Source organism: Electrona antarctica (assembly GCF_951216825.1).
Source record: "Electrona antarctica genome assembly, chromosome: 5".
In the NCBI taxonomy this organism is placed as follows: Eukaryota; Metazoa; Chordata; class Actinopteri; order Myctophiformes; family Myctophidae; genus Electrona; species Electrona antarctica.
Window position 1 is genome coordinate 3,248,577 of NC_136810.1, and position 20,242 is coordinate 3,268,818.

The 20,242-nt window shown below is 46.5% G+C and overlaps 1 protein-coding gene across 1 annotated transcript; it reads left to right on the top strand.

Annotated features, from left to right (window-relative positions):
* The first annotated feature begins 17,978 nt into the window (after positions 1 to 17,978).
* Positions 17,979 to 19,328, top strand: LOC306923273 (long-chain fatty acid transport protein 2-like). Its single transcript, XM_079501305.1, has 2 exons — positions 17,979 to 18,105; positions 18,964 to 19,328. Exons 1-2 carry the CDS (start codon positions 17,995 to 17,997, stop codon positions 19,138 to 19,140), a joined length of 288 nt encoding a protein of 95 aa, XP_079357431.1. The 5' UTR covers positions 17,979 to 17,994; the 3' UTR covers positions 19,141 to 19,328.
* Positions 19,329 to 20,242: the final 914 nt, after the last annotated feature.

Consider the following 20,242-nt stretch of genomic DNA (forward strand, 5'->3'; position numbering starts at 1 on the left):
AGCCTGCTGTGGGGGTGGGGGTGGGGGGGAATGACATTACAGTAGGGTGGCAGTAGCAGCCTGCTGTGGGGGTGGGGGGGAATGACATTACAGTAGGGTGGCAGTAGCAGCCTGCTGTGGGGGTGGGGGTGGGGGGGGGAATGACATTACAGTAGGGTGGCAGTAGCAGCCTGCTGTGGGGGTGGGGGTGGGGGGGGGGGTGACATTACAGTAGGGTGGCAGTAGCAGCCTGCTGTGGGGGTGGGGGTGGGGGGGAATGACATTACAGTAGGGTGGCAGTAGCAGCCTGCGGTGAAGTGTGGGGGTGGGGGGAATGACATTACAGTAGGGTGGGGGTGGGGGTGGGGGGGAATGACATTACAGTAGGGTGGCAGTAGCAGCCTGCTGTGGGGGTGGGGGTGGGGGGGGGGGGTGACATTACAGTAGGGTGGCAGTAGCAGCCTGCTGTGGGGGTGGGGGGGGGGGGGGAATGACATTACAGTAGGGTGGCAGTAGCAGCCTGCTGTGAAGTGTGGGGGGGGGGGGGGGGGGGATGACATTTTCTTGCTCAATCTATAACGTGCAGTTTGTGCATTCTGTCACAAGCTGGTTTTAAGTTAACTAAACCCTTTGGTGCAAATAGCAGATCTACAAGCTCACTTGTGTGTGCGTGTGTAACTATGCATAGGCCTATAAGGTGTTTCTTACCTTTTTCTGCTGCTGCAAACGGCAAAGCCAACGCAGACAGCTGACAACACAGACAGCTGACAACGCAGACAGCTGACAACGCAGACAGCTGACAATGCAGACAGCTGCCACCGAGAGCAGAAGGTCTACTATCTGGACGTCATGTCCACATGTTACTGTACTCTATAGTCTTGTTTTTGAAGCTCAGACTTTGAACTCTGAAGTCCAGGGATATAATTATGCTGCTTCATAAAACACAAGAGCCGTGAGATGAATGTTTAAATGTCTCTATGAAAATAAATGAATTCATAGAGCTGCTAATTGTATTGTATTATTTTGTAGCCACTGTTCTGTAAAGCCTGATGCTCTGGGCTTGGGGCTATTTAATTGGGGCTTCAACGTTTGGGAACCTGCAGTCTAGTGTAAAATCCCTCACTATAGCACCACCTAGAGGCCATGCGGCTACCCTGCACACAATATTCTATCACTCCACTTTTTGACATACTATGTATGCTGTTCTTTATTTTTTTTATCTTTTAAGATGTGTTCTGTCTTTTCACTTTTGTTTGCATTAAAATGAGGGCATTCAGACAGACAGACAGACAGACAGAGGCCATAGGCCTGACTCACTAGCCTGGTTAATAAACCAGACCGAATCAGCCGTTGGCAATTTTTTTTTTGCCTGCCAGCGGATTAGGGTCTGGCGAGGCTCAGTAGCACGCCTCTTTCCTACAACCGAGAACAGGTCGGGCCAATCGGGACACGGTATGCAATATGGGCGGGCTTTGGTACAGTGACGTTCAATGCTTGAGACCTTTGACTGACAGTAGCTCTGACCAATTGCGTCGAAGAGAAAATGTTTGAACCCGCCCCCCGGGAAATGAAATCCAAGTGGAGCCAGCCCAGACTAATATACCGCGACAGTGTTGTGTGATATTAGTCTGGCTTATTAGCCAGGCTACTGACTCACACCTTCGCAACAGATTGATGTATAGCTGATGCATGAGACTTATTGACTGATGCTAGCTCACAATGCATTTCCAATGGGAGTCACATGGTTTGACACAACATTTGTGTTGTATGAGGGGGTGGGGGGCAGTCGAAACACAGCCGAAAGCCGTACAACACAAATGGTGTGTCAAACCATGTGACTTCCATTGGAAATGCATTGCAAGCTTGCATCAGTAAACAAGTCTCATGCCAACAATGTTGTATGCTAGATGCGAAGGTGTGAGTCAGGCCATAGGCTGTGGCGCCCACGGACCCTCATTTGATACCGTTTTGATTTCGAAGACCCCCTACATGATGTATGCTGTAGTATCGAGTGTGCAAACAGAAACCAAATGGACCCGTAACTCCGGTCCATTTGTTTTTTTATTTGTATTTATTTATTTGACAGGGACAATGCTCATTAATCAACATTTCAGTTTTCACTTCCATGTAAATGTGCCAGAGTTAGCCATAAGCTAATTTTCATCTGTAGTCCCTGAGCAGGCTCTTAAAAAGGTAGTAAAACTAAACCTACAACGACACATACAGTATAATACAATGCAATACAATACAGATAAAAGAAAGACAGAGTGTATAGTGTGCCAGCACACAACACCATGCATTGATGCCATGTGTGCATATGTGCCAGCATATGGGTTCCTTTTGTACGCTGAGTTTCAATTCAATTCAATTCAAATGTATTAACATTAAGGGTCCATTTGGTTCCCACCAATCTTGGCTATATAGGGACCCCCTGGTTTTGTTTTGTAAGTAAGAAAGTTACTCTTGGGTTGGCATAATAAAGCCTGGGCTTCAGCCTACACCTTTTCACTGTTACCTCTAAGCACTGAGTAAATACGGACCGTAAGGGTTTTTTTTCATGCAATTGTACCTGTTATTTTGTTTGTACAGTTATATTGCATTGCATCGTGTATGTTTGTGTGTCATGTGGATTTCATTAATATGGACATTTAAAAGGAAATACAGCGTGACTGTCAAAAAGGACATGACATATACATCCATGGTGTTTATAAATCATTGTGTTAAAAGTTGTTTCGTTTGTGTGGTTTCATTTATAGTTTTTCACAGTGGGGTAAATAAAGTGCCCTTTCGAACATCAGTTGGAGTGTTGTCTATTCTGCATCAGATGAAGATTGTTTAGGAGCAGTTTATTTATCAGCACAAGGTAATGGAGTCTAGATCGGCACAGACTCGCTCTTGGGGGCTTTATAAGCCACTTCCACTCAAGGCTGCTTGGTTTCGGACGACATTTAATACGGCGCAGCCTCGCGTGAACGCGCATATCGAGGGCAAGTGTGTAGGGCGAGTGGCGAGGAGGCGGTTTAAAAAAGTGGGCAAATGTCTCCTAGGGTGCATCTCACTAGCCAACACACAATGAAGTATAAATGTCTCCTAGGGTGCATCTCACTAGCCAACACACAATGAAGTATAAATGTCTCCTAGGGTGCATCTCACTAGCCAACACACAATGAAGTATAAATGTCTATAGGGTGCATCTCACTAGCCAACACACAATGAAGTATAAATGTCTCCTAGGGTGCATCTCACTAGCCAACACACAATGAAGTATAAATGTCTCCTAGGGTGCATCTCACTAGCCAACACACAATGCAGTATAAATGTCTATAGGGTGCATCTCACTAGCCAACACACAATGAAGTATAAATGTCTCCTAGGGTGCATCTCACTAGCCAACACACAATGAAGTATAAATGTCTCCTAGGGTGCATCTCACTAGTCAACACACAATGAAGTATAAATGTCTCCTAGGGTGCATCTCACTAGCCAACACACAATGAAGTATAAATGTCTTCTAGGGTGCATCTCACTAGCCAACACACAATGAAGTATAAATGTCTCCTAGGGTGCATCTCACTAGCCAACACACAATGAAGTATAAATGTCTCCTAGGGTGCATCTCACTAGTCAACACACAATTAAGTATAAATGTCTCCTAGGGTGCACCTCACTAGCCAACACACAATGAAGTATAAATGTCTCCTAGGGTGCATCTCACTAGTCAACACACAATTAAGTATAAATGTCTCCTAGGGTGCATCTCACTAGTCAACACACAATGAAGTATAAATGTCTTCTAGGGTGCATCTCACTAGCCAACACACAATGAAGTATAAATGTCTCCTAGGGTGCATCTCACTAGTCAACACACAATTAAGTATAAATGTCTCCTAGGGTGCATCTCACTAGCCAACACACAATGAAGTATAAATGTCTCCTAGGGTGCACCTCACTAGCCAACACACAATGAAGTATAAATGTCTCCTGGGGTGCACCTCACTAGCCAACACACAATGAAGTATAAATGTCTCCTAGGGTGCACCTCACTAGCCAACACACAATGAAGTATAAATTGATCCTAGGGTGCACCTCACTAGCCAACACACAATGAAGTATAAATGTATCCTAGGGTGCATCTCACTAGCCAACACACAATGAAGTATAAATGTCTATAGGGTGCATCTCACTAGCCAACACACAATGAAGTATAAATGTCTCCTAGGGTGCACCTCACTAGCCAACACACAATGAAGTATAAATTGATCCTAGGGTGCATCTCACTAGCCAACACACAATGAAGTATAAATGTCTCCTAGGGTGCACCTCACTAGCCAACACACAATGAAGTATAAATGTATCCTAGGGTGCATCTCACTAGTCAACACACAATGAAGTATAAATGTATCCTAGGGTGCATCTCACTAGCCAACACACAATGAAGTATAAATGTATCCTAGGGTGCACCTCACTAGCCAACACACAAGAGGAGGTTGAATGGACTGAAACCAGCACTCCCCAAAACAACAGGTTTGGAGATCTGTTGGGAATTGATTACATGAAACAGTCACCCGTGTGCCCAGTCCCAATGTTTGTAAACAAATAATTGTTAGTGATTATAATAAATACAAAAACAACTAGAAAAAGTGCCCTTCTGGGCACAGGTCTCCACCAGGAGGATAGGACTGTGTGAGATGTTTGGCAAAATGTTTAGGATTAATATAAACATGTTTTTGAGGCATTTTGTTCCAAAAATGTGTTTTGCAAAAATCAACCTGTTGGTGGCGCTATAACAGGCCAATGTGAAAAGGGTGGGATATATTCCTCAGCCTAGTAAGAAAATGTGTGAAAGATTTCACGTAAATTGCATGCTGCGTTCATGATTTGAGGCTTTTGTTCAAAACGGGGCAATCTTGCAAACTGTGAAAGCCAATTATAGCCAATTAGGATGGAATATGAAATATCGGACAGATCCGACTTGAGCACATGACCATAGAGATACATTGTAACGATTTGTGAGATTTTTGGACAGAATCTGGAGGAGTAATATCCAAAAATGTGTTTTACAAAAGTCGGCCTCCTGGTGGCGCTATAAAAGGCAGATGCGGAAAATGCAGGTCAAAGGTTTGTCCTTGGCCTCTAGGGAGTGTGCATGCAACGTATCACGCAGATCGGTGCAGTTTTAGGTAAACAATGTGAAAAGCTGCCTCATGGTGGCGCTATAACAGGCCGTTCTGGAAAATGTGGGGCAGAGGTTCATCGTTGGCATCCAGGGAGTGTGTGTGCAAAGTTTGGCATTGATCGGGCCAACGGTGCCGGAGATTAGCTGATAACGGACGGACGGACGGACGGACGGACGGACGGAAGGAAGGAAGGACACACACACACACACACGGACAGAGTGCAAAACATACTCTCTCCCCATGCCTACGGCCTGGTGGAGACAATAAATTGTATGGGATATACACTCTATCTTCCTCACTGTTGTTTGTGTGATCTGTCTTTCAGCTGCTGCTCGACTGTAAAACTGACCCACACAGACTTTAGACAAACTGTAAAGAAGTGTGGCTCTGTTATGTGCGAGGGAGGCATCCCAAGGAACCGCCAGAGAGCGAGGGAGGCAACCGTAGACTAATGCATGTCAAACTGGGGGTGGGGGGTCCTTGAAATTAAACGGTAAATGGTGCATTTATATAGCGCCTTTATCCAAGGCGCTTTACATAGATTGTGCATTACATTCACCCATTCACACACACATTCATACACCGATTGCGGCGGAAGCCATGCAAGGTACCAACCAGCACATCGGGAGCAATTTGGGGTTCAGTGTCTTGCCCAAGAACACTTCGACATGTAGCCAGAAGGAGCCGGGATTCGAACCGCCGACCCATGGATCATTGGACGACCTGCTCTACCTCTTGAGCCACCGTCGTCGAAGATGGATGGATGGATGCCCCACTTAGTCCATGAGCCGGACAAGTTTTCATTACGAAATGAGTGGGCAAAACCATACCTATATTAAATTGTTTAGAAGGTCAATATAAGTAAATTAATATATGATAACACTTCCACAGGAGCAGCTTTTTCATATTTATCACACATTTTGTTATTTTCACCTATATACATGATGGGTGAATAGGATGAAAATAATTAAGAACTAGTGATAACCATGAAACTTCCCTAGTTGATTAATTACATGCAAACAATGATTTATTGTATTACAAGTTTTCTGAAATTGTATATTTAAATATGCAAATTAGGTATTATATAGGAAAATATGCCTGATTTTGCCTAACTTTCCCGAATCAATATTCAATCCAAATATTGGATTGAATATTGTATTGACAGAGTCAACATTCTTATTTTATTTTGTTAACATGTCAAAGTCAAAGGTTTTAAACGAGGGAATATTCAATGTCCATATACCGGTAGTAGCCAATGTATCATCTAACTATAAATGTAAATATAAAAGTCTCTGTGTCTGTACAGCTGTACGTCTGTAATCCATGTAACACGAGAACCGTTCGCCCCACCTACTTCAAATTCGACACACGCGTTCCACACCCCCACAGGGAGTGCAGTGCCCGGTGTCGAGTTGGTCGGACCCATGGTTGTCCAGAACCGCCACAAAAGGCCTCTGCCCGGGCCACAGCTGACATCACAAGGCCTCTGCCTCTGCAACTCTATATTTGGGCATGCCTAAATACGGGTTCGTCCCACCGACTTCTGACATCTGCATAGACCCCATATTTGGGCATGCCTGACAAAGATGGGCATAAAAGGTGATACCGCTGACATCACCATGACTTGACCAGCTCAACAGAATGATACATTGGCTAATAGATGGCAGTTACAGATCACCTTTTTTACATGCCAATAATTATGCCGAAAGGTACCCGAGCCTACCGCAACTGGATGCGTGACACACAACAACGTGCACAGAGAGCTGAGTCAGACAAAGCACGAGATGCACGCCTAAAGCTGCAAGATCTGTGATTGGTGTCAATACGGGATGCACACTCAGTCCACGCATCACCCTGTGTCCAACCGACATCTATCCATTCACTCTGCCCCGCCAACAGTTTCCAGTGAGACCCTGCTTCGGCATGACTCAATAAGTCTCAGGGCCAGACACTACACCGTGTTGGGGTCTTCTGCATGAGGGACTTCTTCAGCCATGGCCAGTTCTATGTGGCGGCCAGTAGGGTTAGCAAATCAAGCAGGCATTCTTGCTCGAGATGAAGAGACAAACAAGAAGTGCCAGTTTATCAGCAATGTTGTTTTTGTTTTTTTTAACAATATATTTATTGCATTTTTCTTTTCTTTTTTACAAACAGACAATACAACAGAACAATACATAATACATCAGACAATACAATTACTTAAAAAAACAAAACAAAAACAAAACAAACATACAGTACATACATATGAATACAGTATATTAAAATAAAATAAGGGCACTTAGACTGGTAACAACAACAGAGTCCTTATGGCCACAAGACCAAATAGCTGCAGAGAATACAATTAAACATTTTCAGTTTCCACCATTAAATAAGATAAATCATTAACCGTAATATACTGGATAAACCGTCCCCATATCTTATCAAACATCTCTTGTTTATTTTTCAAAGTATAAGTGATTCTTTCCAGAGGAAGACACAATGACAGCTCCCTAAACCACTGAGCAATACTGGGTTTTGCAATGTTGTTTTTAAAGAGGTCCTTACAATATAAGTGCAGTGCCCGGTGTCGAGTCGGTCAGACCCACGGTTGTCCAGAACCGCCACAAAAGTCCTCTGCCCAGGCTCTGGGCAGGGCCCCTGCCCAGGCTCCCACGGGCACTGGCCCATGGGAGCACTGGTAAATTCAGTCCTTTATTTCCGAGTCAGTCAAGGCTACCTCTGTGATAATCAGGTCCTCTTCTTGGGGTTGGTTATTGCATGTTTGTAATTTGCACATTGATGTGCATTTCAAGCCATGTCAAGCACGTGCATCCTGGGAGCTTGCATTTGCGACTGCAGCAGCTGCAACACTACATCAGGAGCTGGAGATCCCAGGGGTTGACACTAAGGTCTCAGAGGCACTTGCCCGTCGGGCAAGTAAAGGTCATGGCCACTTGCCCCCCAAAATATATTCGTAGGCCTACATTTTGCATTACTGTTTATTTTAACGTATTTTTGAGTGGTGTAAACCACTCCTACAACTGGCTTTGTTATCGAGTGGTGTAAACCACTCCTACAACTGGCTTTGTTAGTTTGTCTGTCTGTCTGTTCGTAACAAAAAATGAGCATGGTTGCTATGGTCACCCAGTTCACACGGGTGTGATTTCATTACGTCAGACATTACGTCAGACCACAGCTGATCAGTCTATATAAGACCTTACACCACTCAGTTCACACGGGTGTGATTTTTTACTTTCTACTTGCATGGTTGCAACGTTTCCTTTCCCAGTTGAAAACTTTGAAAATTATGTTTTTTTTAAGTCACAGTCACAATAGGCTACAGTGAACAATCAAGTAATGTAAATACTATATTTTATTTTAACAATATGAGGTTTATTTTAACATTAGAGGTAGCTATCTTCATAGTTGTTCTTCCATTGGGAGGACACCTCATTACTGGAGGTTCCACTTTCACACATTCATTAGCATACTATCAGTATCAGCATGAGATGAGTATTGAATGACTGGCAACCATTAAACAACGACGTTCTGAAAACACAATAAACTAGAAAAAGTGCCCTTCTGGGCACAGGTCTCCACCAGGAGGATAGGAGTGTGTGTGATGTTTGGCAAAATGTTTAGGAGTGATATAAACATGTTTGTTTGTTTTTTGCAACAATTTTCTTCATTGTGTTGAGGAAATGCAGAGTCAGATCACTCATAGCATCTCTGAGGATAGAATTCTGGATGAGCAGGGGCCACTCCTGAAGACTTTGGAAGGCAATCTTAGCCAATCAGTGTAGAATGTGGAGGGATGCAGGGAAAATGTTTTTCCATGCCTCTAGGGAGTGCGCATACAAAGTTGTACACAGAACGAGGCAGTTATAGGTAAAAACAGGAATTGCCCTGTTATAGCGCCACCATGAGGCTGGTTTGGAAAATAAATTGTGTCATGTCGTCCTCAGCCTAGTGGAAATGTGCGTGTATAATTTCACGGAAATTGCACACGGTGTTTGTGATTTGTGGCATTTTGTTCGAAACGGACCAATCATGTGAGCTTTGGAAGCGAATCTTAGCCAATCAGGATGGAAGATGGGAAATGGTGCAGATCCGTGTTGATCACATGACTATGGAGATAGTGTATACCGAATTGTGTGATGTATGGATAAAATGTGTACGAGTAATCTACAGAAATGTGTTTTGCCTAAATCGGCCTCATGGTGGCGCTATAACAGGCCGTTGAAGAATATTTGGGGCAGAGGTTCGTCGTTGGCATCCAGGGAGTGTGTGTGCAAAGTTTGGCATGGATCGGGCCAATGGTGCCGGAGATTAGCTGGTAACAGACGGACAGAAGGAAGGACGGACGGACGGACGCACACACACACACACACACACACACACACACACACACACACACACACACGGACGGAGTGCAAAACATACTCTCTCCCCATTGATTGATTGATTGAAAATTTTATTAACAGTTTGCAGAATTACAGTACATTTCAAGCACAAACTCAATACAAAGGCTGTTAACTGTGAGTGGACGACCCAATTAAGCATTACACTTGTTTACAACAGGGTCCACCATGTTCAATTCATCAAAACATTTAGAGACGTACAAATAGACACTTCTATATAGACAAAGAACAGTACAGGAATTCATCATAATGGAGGTAAAAAGGGAAAAGAAACATATACAGTGAGGGGAAAAAGGGGGGGGGGGGCGGTGGGGGGGGATTCAGATTTTACGGGGGCCAGTTTCGAATTGCAGCCATCCGTAGGTGCCCTTTGAGAGCGGTTTTGAAGGAGTCAAGGGATTCGCATGTCTTAATGACTGTTGGTAGGGCGTTCCACATTTTGGTGGCATAGGAGCGAAAATAATTTAGTCCCTTGTTTGTGCAGAATCTGGGTTGAACATGATTCGTTGCACTCCCTCTGGTGTTGTGGGTGTGGACTTCGTTAACATTAAGGAAGTATCTACACAGGTACATGGGTATCTTGGTGGAGTATCGAATCTTGTGGACCAGACCCATTGCAAGATGCTGTACTCTGTCGCCGACCCTAAGCCATGCCAGTCTGTCAAAGTGGGCAGGGGTGAGGTGGGTTCGGGGGGTGAGGCCAAGTAGGAGCCTGATCATGCCTTCGGCCTGGTGGAGACAACAACCAGTGATGGTATTGTTGACAATTTGCAGGCAATGTATATTGATGTGTGCACTGTGCACGTTCTGCGAGATTTACTTTGTGGTACAACGGTGGTGTGTGCGTGAAAACAGCTGATCCACACACAAGCTCACGGCGCATCGCATCCCAAGCATTGTGAAGCATGCATGCAACACTCGAGGCGCGACACCGCCGTACGAAGGAGCATCGCCGCATAGTGTTGCTCGGGCAGAGCTTTATTGGCGACTCGCGAAGCGGGTTGTGGCGTCGTCATGATGCCATGTTTAGATTGTTTACCGACTGAACATACCGGTCAGAAAGCTGGGGAAGTCACGGCAAAACTTTGCAGAGAAGGACGGTGCTGTAGTAGCAGCCATGGAAACGCGACAGTCCACTCCTCGAGAAACTTTCGCTGACGTCGTTCTGACCCATTTACTTTTTCTGTCGTCACTTTTTCCTCTCTGTGACTGTGTCCGTAGTATTTTTTACCTTTTCCCCAGGCTGCTGGCCTGTTTTGGGGGGCTCCAGATTTAGCTGGAGCAGGGACCTCTCTCATAGCTTCACACAGGCTAGTAGAGCTACAGTGTGTGTGGTGGTGGTGGTGGTGGCGGCGGCAGGAGGTTGCTTGGGAGAGAGCTAGAAAGCAGGGGAAGATGCAGAGGCGGTGCGCAATGACCACGTTCAATATCTCATGTTGTGTAAATGTTTATATAGCCAACTAAACTAAGACGTTCACCAGCCTGGTAGTTGGCACGCATGGCATGCATGAAAAGACAGTCCTTGCATGGTGTCAGCTGGCTCGACTCAAGTGATGTATTCCCGCTGAAATGATCATTGGGTGGGGACTAGTAAACACAGCCGCACCGCGTGACGTAGTTATCTTACACGCAACACTTCCGCCACTTCCGCTGATAGTCTTTTCAGGGTAGGTCTTGCCCAGGGTGCCCACGTTGTGCACAGAAAAGCTGGTGACGTAATGTGTTGATGTCCTCATTCAGCATATACTTTCAAATTGGGAAAGACTTATTTTCAAATTATTCCATTTGTGTGCAGAATCTTGCATTAAAAAGCCATTTAAGCATATATGAAAGTATTGAATAAGTACAATGACTATTCCAATCAATTACCCACTTGAATTATGCAGAAAGGTGTGATTATAGGTCTCTACACAATAATGGCTCAAACGTTGATCATATATTTTTGTAAGAATGTGTGTGGTAATATAGGTGTCCACATATTCAATGCATGATAACGACCACTAAGCTATGTGTCTGCAATGGTTATCATGCCAAACTGTGAAGTAGAGATGCACAACAAGTCAAAAAAATCACACCAGTTTTGCCCACCCATTTGATTCTATAGCTATGGCCCTGGCTTGTGTTATCACACTATAATAGTGTTTCTGATTATATCTCTAGAGTTACAAAACGTATAAACACATACAACACTCAAATTAAAGCTTAGAATGGTGAGCAGTTTTCTATAGCCATTAGGAACATGTTGGTTCTTAGCACACACTTCCAAAATGGGGATATTTGCAAGCCTTATTTTAAATTTCTTAGATGTGTGTGCAAAATACTGCATTAAAAGCCCATTTAAGCATATATGGAAGTTTTGTGGAAGTAAAATAACCATTCCAATCAATTCCCCATATTTGAATTATGCAGAAAAGTGGTTTCATTGGTCTCTGCACAAAGTAAGGTTCAAAAGTTGATCATATATTTGTTGTCACAATTTGCATGTGGCAATATAGGGGTGCATGTATTCAATGCATGATAACTACCACTAAGATGCTATTCTGCGATTGTTATCATACAAAAATGTGAAGTAGAGATGTACAGCTAGTCAAAAATTCAAACAAGAATTTGCCCACCCATTTCGTAATTAACGCGCAAATTAGGGGGGTCTGGCTCATGGACTCTCTCAAACTGCGGTCTGTGTGTATGCTGTGCTGTCACTGTGCCCCGAAGAGCCCAAGGAATGTCAAATTAGGCAGAGGAAACAGTGGCTGTTTATTTTGTCTGAAGGACAAATAAAGTGCACACCTTTTTGCCTCCGTCAGCCTGTAATATTAATAGGGAATAAAGTTCAACTCAACCTTATTTTCTGTCTGGACCTGAATCATTCTTTTTGGAAATTAGCCGGTGACCGTGTCACAATAATGATTTGCATTGTTGTGTCACACTTATAATGTGTATTTACGTTATGTGGCCTAGGACCATTGAATCATTTGAATGTCATTTGTCGTATATATATATATATTATTCATTGTTTTTGCCAAAATTCATTAACCCCTGCTATAAAAAAAAACAGCCCCCCCATAGCTCCCCCATGCACAAATGTCTGGAGCCGTCCCTGGATGCGGTACAAACTCACAAATGATTTACGATCGTTGGGTGTGCGGCGGCGCACCATGGACAGCTCTCGAACCTTTGGAGATACGGAGCTTTGAAAATCCTGTTATATTGGAGGCTCAACGGAGCTGGATTTAAAAATCACATCACACGGGATTTTTGGCTGTTTTTACGTGAAAATCGCTCTGCACTAGCTAAAAATGCTGCAACATGCTAACGTGATGCTAATCAAACGGGCATTAGCGCTGATTCAACAAAACTCGCCTTTACGGCTCTGGCATGCGGGACAAAGTAAGGGTAATTCTGTCTGTGTGTGTTCACGCCTTGGGATATTAACATCATGTTAGTTCCGTGGATCATGAGACTGCATGATTATTGACTCTATACAAACATTCCCACAGGCACATCATGAAGTCAGGAGGAACAGCATGGACTCAGTGAATGACAATCATATATATCCTCTATCCAAGTCCAAACCCCAGAGTGAGACGTGCCATTATGACAGTGAAGCACACCCCTCTTGTGTAATATTGCTTAAATCACCACCTGGCTGTACCTTGTTGTATATAGACCGGACATCTGACCATGATACACCAAAGAAAGAAGATTGTCTTGACGGTGACGGTTTTTAGTAGCCTCGGAAACACAGACGTTTATATTTCCAGGGAGAAAAAAAAAGTCTGGGTCCGAGTCCACTTCAATACGGCATACAGTAGCGCATAACGTCGATCACTGCTGATTTCTGATCGTCTGCACCTTTGATAAATTGACGCACACACGCACACACGTACAGACACACCTCTTCTCTCTCTCTGTCGCTCTAATTAATTACTCATGTCGCGCAGCTGCGTCTAGATTCTCCCAGCAGATCCTGCCGGGAGCTGCCTATGCCATAGAAAGCATAGGTGTTATTACGGTTATTAGGGTCTGTGGGAAGCAAACATGAGTTACATTTCAATGTACAGCACACATGTTCACGCGTGTTGCCTCATCATGGCTTGGGACTGAGCGCTTAGTTCCCCAGGCTACTGTAGTCACTATAGTCACAGGACATGTTGGATCTTCCTGAGGGTGAAATATTGACTTAAATCTACAGTAACTATTTATACAGTATGGCCCTCATTTATCAACCGTGCGTACGCCAAAATATGGGTGTACGCCGAAATTACCGCAATTTTCGGCATTTACCATTTGCGCCAACGTTTGATTTTGAACTTGAGCCAGGACAAAACTCACGTCTGGTCGGGAGCTGTCGTACGCTTTGTCCTCACCTGTTTTTCTGTCGTAGAACAGCGGAGCAGCATTGTTTGACCAGCTGAGAGGCTGTCACAGGCATCTAAACATATGTATTCACTCCTAAAATGTTTATATAAAACTGTATAGGTATATATGGGCTAAATACATATAAGATGTGTCTTTGTGTCATATGAAATTAGTAGGAGATTTCCAACTTTACAAGTAATTAAAATCGCGCAATTAAAAACAATGTTTTGCCAATGTTGCAAGCCATTTAAACAGTGTTTTGCATGAGCGCATACATGCGAGGATTTGGGCTGTCTGTGCTGAAATATTTCCATGACGGGACGTTGGAGAGTAGGCTACTATAGGCTAGTGCAGCTGAGTCCCAACGTGGGTAGCCTATACTGTAGCCTAATCTACAGCAGGCCAATGTCTTTCTGGAGTTACTGTATGTGCAATCTCCTCCTCGTTTAATAAACCTGACGCGTCGCTCGAATGCCAAATGTACCGTGCCAGCGCAAGTGGGAACAGCATCGGAGATAGGTAGGCTATACCCAGCCAGCCCACCACCACCAGTGCCCAGCGACTGCGAGGCAATCTAAATACTGTCGAACGTGCGGTGCGTTGGTCACGGTCACGGACGGACCACAGTGATAGAGAGAGACAGACAGACAGGACAGGAGGAGCACCTATGCAAAACAGCAGCGTGTGTGTGCCTATTTGTTATTTAATTCATGGTTCACAGGTTCAGGTTTTCGTTCACTAATATATCTTGTTGTATATTAAATTAAAAAGACTTTAATAATTTAATATACAACTAACAACACACAGTGACAGTTGCTTGCAAATTGCGATATGTGCGTGCGTGCGTGCGGGGGGGGGTGAGGCAGGCAGCAAGGGAAGCGAAGCGAGAGGAGAAACAGACAGGGTAGGCCTTTATACAGCTTTATTTAATTCATGCAGGTTTATTTATTTAAGATACAACAAGTTGCAAGTTGCCTTAGTTGCGTGTGCCTGTGTATGAGAGAGGGGGCAGCGAGGGAACCTTTTTTTTCTTCCTGTAACCATGGTTTCCAGGTCGTATGGCAGTTGTTCATGTCGCAAAAACGAGGGCGAGGCTTGATTTCATAGGGCGTGCCAGATAGATTTCAGCCGTCACATTTATTAACGTCGGAACGAAATTAAGGAAGAAACAGCTGTCTGCGATCACTTTGTAAATGCCGACCCGACGTGGGTGTACTACGAATCCTACACTCGAATTTGGGGCAGATTTTACACTCGATTGATAAATGAGGGCCTATGTGTGTTTTACCCTCACTGAACATGCTCCTTCTCATTCAGCATATACTTTCAAATTGGGAAAGACTTATTTTCAAATTATTCCATTTGTGTGCAGAATCTTGCATTAAAAAGCCATTTAAGCATATATGAAAGTATTGAATAAGTAAAATGACTATTCCAATCAATTACCCACACGGACCGCCTCACGGAACCTAGCGCCTCCTCACGACGCCACGACGCACGGACCGCCTCACGGAACCTAGCGCCTCCTCACGATGCACGGGCCGCCTCACAGAACCTAGCGCCTCCTCACGACGCCACGACGCACCGACCGCCTCACGGAACCTAGCGCCTCCTCACAACGCACGGACCGCCTCACGGAACCTAGCGCCTCCTCACGACGCACGGACCGCCTCACGGAACCTAGCGCCTCCTCACGACGCACGGACCGCCTCACGGAACCTAGCGCCTCCTCACGACGCACGGACCGCCTCACGGAACCTAGCGCCTCCTCACAACGCCACGACGCACGGACCGCCTCACAGAACCTAGCGCCTCCTCACAACGCATGGACCGCCTCACAGAACCTAGCGCCTCCTCACGACGCACGGGCCGCCTCACGGAACCTAGCGCCTCCTCACGACGCACGGACCGCCTCACGGAACCTAGCGCCTCCTCACAACGCCACGACGCACGGACCGCCTCACGGAACCTAGCGCCTCCTCACAACGCCACGACGCACGGACCGCCTCACGGAACCTATAGCACCTCCTCACAACGCCACGACGCACGGACCGCCTCACGGAACCTAGCGCCTCCTCACGACGCCACGACGCATGGACCGCCTCACGGAACCTAGCGCCTCCTCACGACGCCACGACGCACGGACCGCCTCACGGAACCTAGCGCCTCCTCACAACGCCACGACGCACGGACCGCCTCACGGAACCTATAGCACCTCCTCACAACGCCACGACGCACGGACCGCCTCACGGAACCTAGCGCCTCCTCACAACGCCACGACGCACGGACCGCCTCACGGAACCTAGCGCCTCCTCACGACGCACGGACCGCCTCACGGAACCTAGCGCCTCCTCACAACGCCACGACGCATGGACCGCCTCACGGAACCTAGCGCCTCCTCACGACGCACAGACCGCCTCACGGAACCTAGCGCCTCCTCACGACGCACGGACCGCCTCACGGAACCTAGCGCCTCCTCACAACGCCACGACGCATGGACCGCCTCACGGAACCTAGCGCCTCCTCACAACGCCACGACGCACGGACCGCCTCACGGAACCTATAGCGCCTCCTCACAACGCCACGACGCACGGACCGCCTCACGGAACCTATAGCACCTCCTCACGACGCCACGACGCACGGACCGCCTCACGGAACCTATAGCGCCTCCTCACGACGCCACGACGCACGGACCGCCTCACGGAACCTAGCGCCTCCTCACGACGCCACGACGCACGGACCGCCTCACGGAACCTAGCGCCTCCTCACAACGCCACGACGCACGGACCGCCTCACGGAACCTAGCGCCTCCTCACGACGCACGGACCGCCTCACGGAACCTAGCGCCTCCTCACGACGCCACGACGCACGGACCGCCTCACGGAACCTATAGCACCTCCTCACAACGCCACGACGCACGGACCGCCTCACGGAACCTAGCGCCTCCTCACAACGCCACGACGCACGGACCGCCTCACGGAACCTAGCGCCTCCTCACAACGCCACGACGCACGGACCGCCTCACGGAACCTAGCGCCTCCTCACGACGCCACGACGCACGGACCGCCTCACGGAACCTATAGCACCTCCTCACGACGCCACGACGCACGGACCGCCTCACGGAACCTAGCGCCTCCTCACAACGCCACGACGCACGGACCGCCTCACGGAACCTATAGCACCTCCTCACAACGCCACGACGCACGGACCGCCTCACGGAACCTATAGCACCTCCTCACAACGCCACGACGCACGGACCGCCTCACGGAACCTAGCGCCTCCTCACAACGCCACGACGCACGGACCGCCTCACGGAACCTAGCGCCTCCTCACGACGCCACGACGCATGGACCGCCTCACGGAACCTAGCGCCTCCTCACGACGCCACGACGCACGGACCGTCTCACGGAACCTAGCGCCTCCTCACAACGCCACGACGCACGGACCGCCTCACGGAACCTAGCGCTGCACAGCCCTGTCCTCCAACCTCAATCTGCCCTGCATTACACACGTCAAACATTGTAACATTCATCTTAATTAAATTAATTTGCGTCAACAAAAAAAAATCTCCCCGCAAATCACGTGTCACCAGTGAAATGCATGTTGGGACGGACACAGATTAATACTGGGACACACTTTTCCGCGCAACAGACCCACACGGGTAAACAATTCCCCCCTCCCCCTATCACATTACCCACACTGAACATCATTTGCTGTTCATATATTCAGAACGGGTAAGGACTATATAATAGATGTAACAAATGTATATAATGTATACAGAGATGGGAAGTAACCTTAACCCATTTTGGTGTTAGCATTATGTTATGCTTTAGCTATTGAAAAATAGAAGATCTACAAGCTCGTAGCGCGCCACCAAGTGGCGCGCTATGAGCTTGTAGGTCTGCTATTTTTGAAAAATCGAAGAACGACTGACATAGAAACATAGCTTTTTCAGAAAACTGTCAGGATGTAGAAGACATTTTTAGAATCTGATCTCAGGTCAAAATGGGTTAAATTGAATAGCCTTCAAATGATTTATTATTATGTATTTCTACACAGGGCATGAAGGAAGGATCGGCATGGCTGCCGTCACGTTGACAGAAGACTCGGAGTGGAACGCAGCTGAAACCTTTAAGCTAGTGAGCAGCTTCCTGCCTGCGTACGCACGACCTCGTTTCATCAGGATACAGGTATGAACCAATCGGCAACAACCTCGTTTCATCATCAGGATACAGGTATGAACCAATCAGCAGCCTGCCTGCTTAACGACCTGGCTTCATCAGGATATACAGGCGTTAACCAGTCAGCAACGACCTCGCTTCATCAGGCTACAGGTGTTAACCAATCAGCAACCACCTCTCTTCATCAGGACGTACACGTATTAATTAACCAATCGGCAACGAGATATAGAGATATAGAGATGACGGGTCATTACTGTGAGGTGTTATAGAGATGACGGGTCATTACTGTGATGTGTTATAGAGATGACGGGTCATTACTGTGATGTGTTATAGAGATGACGGGTCATTACTGTGATGTGTTATAGAGATGACGGGTCATTACTGTGATGTGTTATAGAGATGACGGGTCATTACTGTGATGTGTTATAGAGATGACGGGTCATTACTGTGATGTGTTATAGAGATGACGGGTCATTACTGTGATGTGTTATAGAGATGACGGGTCATTACTGTGATGTGTAATAGAGATGACGGGTCATTACTGTGATGTGTTATAGAGATGACGGGTCATTACTGTGATGTGTTATAGAGATGACGGGTCATTACTGTGATGTGTTAGAGAGATGACGGGTCATTACTGTGATGTGTTATAGAGATGACAGGTCATTACTGTGATGTGTTATAGAGATGACGGGTCATTACTGTGATGTGTTATAGAGATGACGGGTCATTACTGTGATGTGTTATAGAGATGACAGGTCATTACTGTGATGTTAGTCACAGGCACCCCGCGGTTTTATTTGATGGGACGTGTGTGGACGTTCTGGGCATCACGAGTGTTAATGAGTGAATGAATGTGTTTTACAGAGCTGTCTGGAGATGACGGGGACGTTCAAGATGAAGAAGGTGAGGTTGGTGGAGGAAGGCTTCGACCCGGACAACATCTCAGACCCTCTGTACTTCCTGGACCCCGAGCAGAAGACCTACGTAGTCCTGTCCCCGCAGATCTGCAAGTCCATCGTGTCACGGAACGTCAAGCTCTAACCACAAAACTACAAGTCCATCATAGTCCACTTGCCAAAATGTGAACCCTGGCATTTTGAGTACCCTAAAGTTGTATGCTCCCCAGCATTTAGAAACTGCCGGATGCTAACTTGCACATGTTGAGCAATTTCATATTTGGCATAATATGTGACCATACCATTAACAACCCATATAACGGCCAAGCTACACCAGGCTTTTCTCACGTGTTTACCCTAAACGCGCGGCCTGCGTGTGCGTTTTTTTAAATAGGACTGGACCTAAATTAAACACACGCGCGGGGGTTAACGCGCCCGTTTTGTGCGCGAAAAGCCTGGTGTAGCGTGGCCGTGAGGCAACAAAATAATGCGTTAATACTTTAACCGACAGCATTATTAATCCCTCGCTAACGTATTGCCAAGGTTTTATCGTGCGTAACACTTACTTTGAAGATCCAAATATCCGTAATCTCATATTACAATGACAAACTGCTGTGTGTGTTGTCATGACCGGTTGTTGTCTCGCTCGGCGGTGGAAAAAGCTGACCACGAGTATCACAGCGCCTGCTACAGGCCGTTGAAAACGTTGAAAAATGTCTGGGCCAGAAACTGCCCCCTCAATGTCCTTTCTGAGATACAGGGCTTTGAAGACAGGGCTTACAATGCAAGTGGATGCGCGCGCATCTTCAAAATGGCCGCGGCCAGTGGCTCACTCAATGTTTACGCGATAGCTTCATTAGCTACGATACGATCCGAATTAAAACTTGGATTAAACAATTCAAACCCGAGAATCTCAGGTTTGGCGGGCGAGGGTACTAATTTACACCCTCGTGTTCCTCGTTTCCGGCGGGCAGACGGTTAAGATGATTATCTTTGTCCATGAAGCTTTCAGAAGGTTCCCCTTCCATGACTTTCCCTAAATATTCGATTCAAATCATCTCAGATTTTTCTTTTTTTTGAGTGGTGCAACCACTCCAACGAACAGCAATGTCCGTGTTCACCTAACTAACTATGTGACTATGACCACGAGTACCAATAATGACTACCAAAAGTGGTGCTGTTGTGCCAGAAACAGAGAGAGAGAGAGAGAGAGAGAGAGAGGGGGGGGGGGGGGAGGAAGGGGGAGT